Consider the following 6,000-nt stretch of genomic DNA (forward strand, 5'->3'; position numbering starts at 1 on the left):
TTGCCTCCTCCTCTGTTTTTCTTCTAATAAGCTCCTGTCATTCCTATTACCTTTAGGATCAAATATAAAATCTTCTCCCTGTCTTGAAGGGCTTTAAAGCCCCTCACAATTTGTCCTTTCCAGTCTTCTTACATTTTACTCTCCACCTTACAATCCATCTAGTGTCACTTCACTCCTTACTCTTCTTTACATATCATACTTCACCTCCCATCTCTGTGTATTTGCACTGACTGTCCCCAGTATCCATAATGTTCTCCCTCATACCTTCCCCCTTTTGGCTTCCTTGGTTTCCTTCCAGACTGAGCTTAAATCCCACCTTCTTTAGGAAGCCTTTCCTTCAGGAGGCCTTTCCTTCAGGAAGCCTTTCCTTCAGGAAGCCTTCAGTGTGAGATACCTTCTATCTGTTGTGTTCATGTCTGTTCTCTAGCTACACAATTATTTTCGTATTATCTTCCTCATGTGAGCTTCTTGAGAGCAGAGACTTCTTTGTATCCTCAGTACTGAGCACAGTGCCTGGCATATAGTAAGCACTTATTAAATGTTTGTTGACTTGAGTTGAGCGATGCTCTTTTCTGTTCCTTAGCTGCTGTCTCTACTTCCAGTTCCTTCTGTCAAGAAAATTCAATTATAATAAGCTCCATAAGAAAAAAAAATTTTAATAGAGGTATAATATAAAAGATGAAAAGACTATATATAGCCCATTAAATAGGAAATTAACAAAGAAGTGTTTTGAGAAGAGAATACAGAAAATAGAGAAAAAGGGAGGGCCTCTTCACCCCTACGTGCTAGGTGATGCAGTTGATAGAGTACCAGGCCTGGAGTCAGGAAAACTCATCTTCCAGAGTTCAGATTTGGCTTCAGACACTTATTAGCTGTGTGACCCTGGGCAAGTCACTTAACCCTGTTTGCCTCAGTTTCTTCATCTGTAAAATGATCTGGAGAAGGAAATAACAAACCACTCCATTACCTCTGCCAAGAAAATTCCAAATGGGGTCGTGAAGAGTTGGACATGACTGAAACAACTGAGTAGCAACAATTCTACCGCTCCCAGTTTCTCCTTCAAGTTCCTGGGTCTTTGGTTATGCTATTTTGTTTTAGTGGGTTGTCTGGGAATTTAGGCAGTTCTAACCTCTAATTAGAATATTTGAGTGTGGAAAGCAGCATTTTATGGTAGATAGGGACAGGCTTTGGAATCAGGAATATCTGGGTTCAAGTCTTGCCTCCTGATACATACTAACAGTGTGAAAATGTTCAAGAAATCTCTGTTTATAACTGAGCTTTTTACTTCATCACAGGAGGGGTTTTCGTATTAGGAATTAACCCTCAATTAATAAAATCATAGGTATATAAACCTCTGTTTATAACTGAGTTACTGACCTTCATTACAGAAGGATTTTAGATCTGGGTTCATGTCCTGCCTCCTGATACATGCTAACATTGTGAAAATGTTCAAGAAACCTCTCTTTATAACTGAGTTACTGACCTTCATCACAGGAGGGTTCTCCATACTAGGACTTAACCCCAAATTGATGAAATCACAGGTCTAAAATGTGTGGAACAGTGGAAAGTTTGCTGAATTTGGAGTCCTAGAATTAAATGTGAATGTCATCTGTGCCACTCACTTGTTTAGTTGTTTTGCAAGTCATGTCCAATTTTTCGTGACCCCTTTTGAGGTTTTCTTGGCAGAGATACTGGTGTGGTTTGGCCATAGTTGTCAGCTTAAAGCCTGTCCTGACGTTTAAAATTATTGGTCTTAAGACTCTATATCTGTGTTACGTTCAGTGAGAATACTTGTAAAAATTTATACCTGACTTGATTAAAATTTTTTTTGATAGTGCTTTATTGTCTTTAAAAAAAAAAAGGAAAACTTTAATTTTTTCCCTCTTTTTTTCATTTAGCATATTGCAGGAGAAACCAGGACATTATTTTCTAGAAGTAATGCCCACAGAAAGCGGAAGTTGTGCAACTGCTCGCCAGGCAAAGCAGAAGCGCAAATCACATAGTCTTTCTATAAGAAGAACTAACAGTTCAGAACAAGAAAGGACAGGACTTCCAAGAGAAATGTTGGAAGGACAAGTAAGTTCCCATTGACCACTGTCTTCTTGTCTCAATTATGATCATATTAATATAGTTTTATAAAGACAGAATGCAAGAAAAAGCTAGATGTCCTAAGTCATATCTAGATATGATTCATGTGTTCTGGGATAGCTAAGAATTCTCTTAATCATTCATATGTATATGTATGTGTGTATACATATATGTGTGTCTGTGCATGTAGATATAGATCTATATATACCTATAAATATCTATATATACATATAAATATATATACATACATGTGATACTTGATTGGATTTTTAAAATGTAAGGCTTTTAAAAAAACTTGGAATTTTATTAGTATATGGAATTTTTTGTGAGGAACTCCTTTAACAATACAGATCAGTAACTTCTCTGCAGTGTATAGTTTTGAAGAGTTGCAAAGTTAAATGGCTTGTCCACAGTTATATTTTGGTAAGTTTCAGAGGCAGGACTTTGTCTCAGGTCATGGGTTTGAGGCTAGCTTTCTTTTCAGCACAATATGATACCTTTGATAGCAATTATTCAACTTAATTTTTATTCTCTACAGGAGCTGTGGCAAAATTCTTTATTTAATTCACTTTATATATTCAGTTCAACAGGTGTTAATTTAGTACCGGCTTACAGGTTAAAAGGGGAGATAGGACATGTACTGAAATATCTATAATAAAACAGTTAGACATATAGAAACAATAAAGAATTCTATGAGTGATCTGAAGGGGGATTTTTCATTTCTAGCTTTTGAGAGGAAAGTTAGGGAAGTTTTCTTGAAAGAGGTGACATTTGAGCTGAGTTTTGAAAGATAGGATTTCAACAGGTCGAGATGCAAAGGGCCCTGAGGGGGAAGATCCTTTTAGGCAGGTGTAGGGAATGACTTTAGCCAAGCAACAAAAACAAGAAAGAGGAGAATATATTAATGAGTAGGCCACTTTGGTTGGAGCATATAGTATATGAAAAGTAGTGTAAGATAAGGCTACAAAGGCATTTTAAACTTAGAATATGAAATATCTTGAATTTTATTTGGTAGTTCACAAGAAGCCATTGATGGTTTCTGAGCATTTGAGGTATATGATAATTTAAATTTAAGGGAATTTAAACTACTGGTGATAGGAAGAATGAGTTAGAGGCCGCATTGAATTAACATAAGATCAAAAGGTGTAGTGTCCTTGTCCACAATATTTTGCATTACAAATTGCCTACTAAATAATGATGGATCATTAGTGATAGTATTTTTACTGAGTTCCACCTTTTATAATCTATTTGAAATTGAGTTGGAGACAAGATTGGGGTCAGGGAGCCTGACTAGAAAACTCTTAGTATGGTCCAGGGAGGTACTGAGGACCTAGACTAACAACTAACAACTCTAACAACTCTAGATTTCAGCTTCTTCATCTATAAGATGTAGCACTGGACTAGAGTTTTGAGATACATTCAGGGTATGATATCTAGTGGATAGTGGGAAAATGTGGGTCTGAAGCTCAGGAGAGCAGTGGCATGTACAGATTTGGGAGTTACCCATGTTAAGATAATATTGGAAGTTATGGAATTAGATGCAACTGCTAAGACGAAGAATCTGGAGAGGAGTGGACACTAACAAATACTACCTTCTGAAAGGTGAAATTATCAGATATTCTGCCATTAGCAGAGAGAGCCTCTTCACATATCCAGAGAGTTGAAATTCTCCATTTCTCTTTGCTCTCTGCTTCTGGAACTCATTATCTAATTCCTCCTTTTGGCTAGGTGGTCTGTAATACACTTCATGACAATATTCTATATCTTACAATATTGATATCTACCCAAAAGTTCTCTCTAACATGATTTTTCCTTTTGGGTTTTCATATACCCAAAAGGTTTTATATTTTTCATATAAAATACGTTCTTCTACATATAAAATACTTGCCCCCTAGGCAGTGAGGTGGTATAGTTGATAGAGTGCTAGGCCTAGAATCAGGAAGACCTGAGTTCAGATTTGGCTTCTGACCTTTACTGGCAGTGTGTGTGACCTGGACAAGTGACTTAACCTCTGTCTGCCTCTGTTTCCTCAATTGTAAAGTGAGAATAATAACAGCACCTATGTCCCAGGGTGGTTTTAAGGATGAAATGAAATAGTAACTATAAAGTGCTTAGCACAGTGTTTGTCACATAGTAGGCATTATATAAATGCTTATTCTCTTTTCATTCCCTCCTTTTTATATAATTTGTTCCTCTTGAATAAAGTATTCCAGTCATGAATCACATCTACCACTTCTGTGTGTTATAAGTATGAAGTCATGATGTGCATTTTGTCTATTGAAATCTGAGCCTGTGAGGATTATTAATCCCCTTCTTCCAGGAGGTTTTTTTCCCCCCCTGTGAATTCCTAGGCAATCAAGGCAATACCTTACAGATACTGGAGAATGGTTTTTATGGGCCAAAGACTACAGGCTATATGATTGCACAGGTGAAGGGTACTGAGGGCCTGAAGTAAGGTAGTGACACTGGGAATAGAAAAGATAGAGTGAATTGAAGACATTTTAAAGATTGAATAAATAGGGCTTAGATGATTGGAAATTGGAGGTTGAGGAGAAGTCACAGATGATTAAGGTTTTGAGTTTGGGTAATGAGGAAAGTGGTGGATCTATTAACAGAAGTAAGATAGGAGCAGGTGTCTAGTTGAAAGTGGGATGGGTTTTGGGGAGAGAGACTTCAGAATTACTGAATTTTAGAAGAACTGGATTACATTAGCTATCTAGGCTAACGCATACCTAAAAAAGAATTCCATCTACAACATCTGCCAGATGGGCCTTCAGTCTTTGCTTGAAGATCCTCATAAACAAGAAGGATCTCATTCCTTTTGAGGCAGCCCATTCTGTTTTGGTATAGCGTTAATTGTTTGGAAGTTTTTACCTTACATCAGGCCTAAGTTTCCCCCTGCAACTTTTACTCATTCACTCATTTCATCCATTCCTCATAGTTTTTCCCTCCAGGTAAAACTGGATTAAGATGGTTTCCCTGCCTTTAGTTCTCTTATCAGTTGAACGCTAGTGCCATTTGCACCTATTTCATTAGTCTTTGTTGTGTTTTTAATTCTGTGGTTTTTAAGAATATTACTCCAAGGAAATGTGCAAAAGTTGTAGCTTTAGAGAGCACACTTCATTGAATTGTAGAGATAACAACAGAGAGTGTTGCTATGAAGTCAGGGGTTTCAGATGTCATTCAGTCCCATCAAAGCACAAAGGAAAGTACAATTCACAAAAAGAAAACTCCCAGAACTGACAGACTATTGCTGCATAATAGCCTAATTAATCCTCAGAGTATAAGCAGAGACCTTCATTGGCATCTGGTGGGATTATTATTGATTCTTCTGTGGTACTTACATAGGTTTCTTAGAGTTAGAGGAATAACCACAAACTCAGTTAAAAGCAGCTGCTAACCATTTCCATGAAGAAAAAAAAACACTTATTATAGGCAGTACAATATGTACAAAGATTGAACTACTGAATATTTGAAAAAGGTGACAGTTACCAAACTTAATTTCTTATTCAGGACAATACCAAAATTATTGTCAAAAAGATTCCAAGTGAGCCTATATGATCTATAAAACATCTGCCTCCAAAAGTATTTTAGGAATTTTTTTTAACTTTCTGTGGGCTTGGAAGTCTTGTCCAAGGGACAAGGGAATCATGAACTTGGGTAGATGCATTGATATACTGAGAAGCAGGATTATTCCACAATAACAGAGATTCTGAAATGGAGATGGAATACTGCAACATAACCTTGTGTAATTCCATGCATCACAGAAGGTTAAGAAATCTATTCCAGAGTTAAAGCTAAACATGCTTCAGTGGCCTGGGAACTTAGCTGATTTAAACTCCAGTGAGAACTGTGTGCTGTGACGAAAGCTAGATTTAGACAAATGAACTGTGTCAAAGGTGTGCTTAATGT

At 37.0% G+C, this 6,000-nt stretch overlaps 1 protein-coding gene across 4 annotated transcripts in view; it reads left to right on the forward strand.

Moving 5' to 3' along the window:
* WDR37 (WD repeat domain 37) overlaps window positions 1-6,000 on the forward strand; it is a 125,401-nt gene that overhangs the window by 41,425 nt on the left and 77,976 nt on the right. For all 4 annotated transcript variants that reach the window (XM_027841533.1, XM_027841532.1, XM_027841530.1 and 1 more), the window contains one exon: window positions 1,899-2,076. In XM_027841533.1, coding sequence (XP_027697334.1) covers window positions 1,939-2,076 — 138 coding nt within the window. In that variant the 5' untranslated portion in view covers window positions 1,899-1,938. The remainder of the gene's footprint in view (window positions 1-1,898; window positions 2,077-6,000) is intronic.

The sequence above is a fragment of the Vombatus ursinus genome, unplaced genomic scaffold, assembly GCF_900497805.2.
Source record: "Vombatus ursinus unplaced genomic scaffold, bare-nosed wombat genome assembly UNPS02014861.1, whole genome shotgun sequence".
Taxonomy (NCBI): Eukaryota; Metazoa; Chordata; class Mammalia; order Diprotodontia; family Vombatidae; genus Vombatus; species Vombatus ursinus.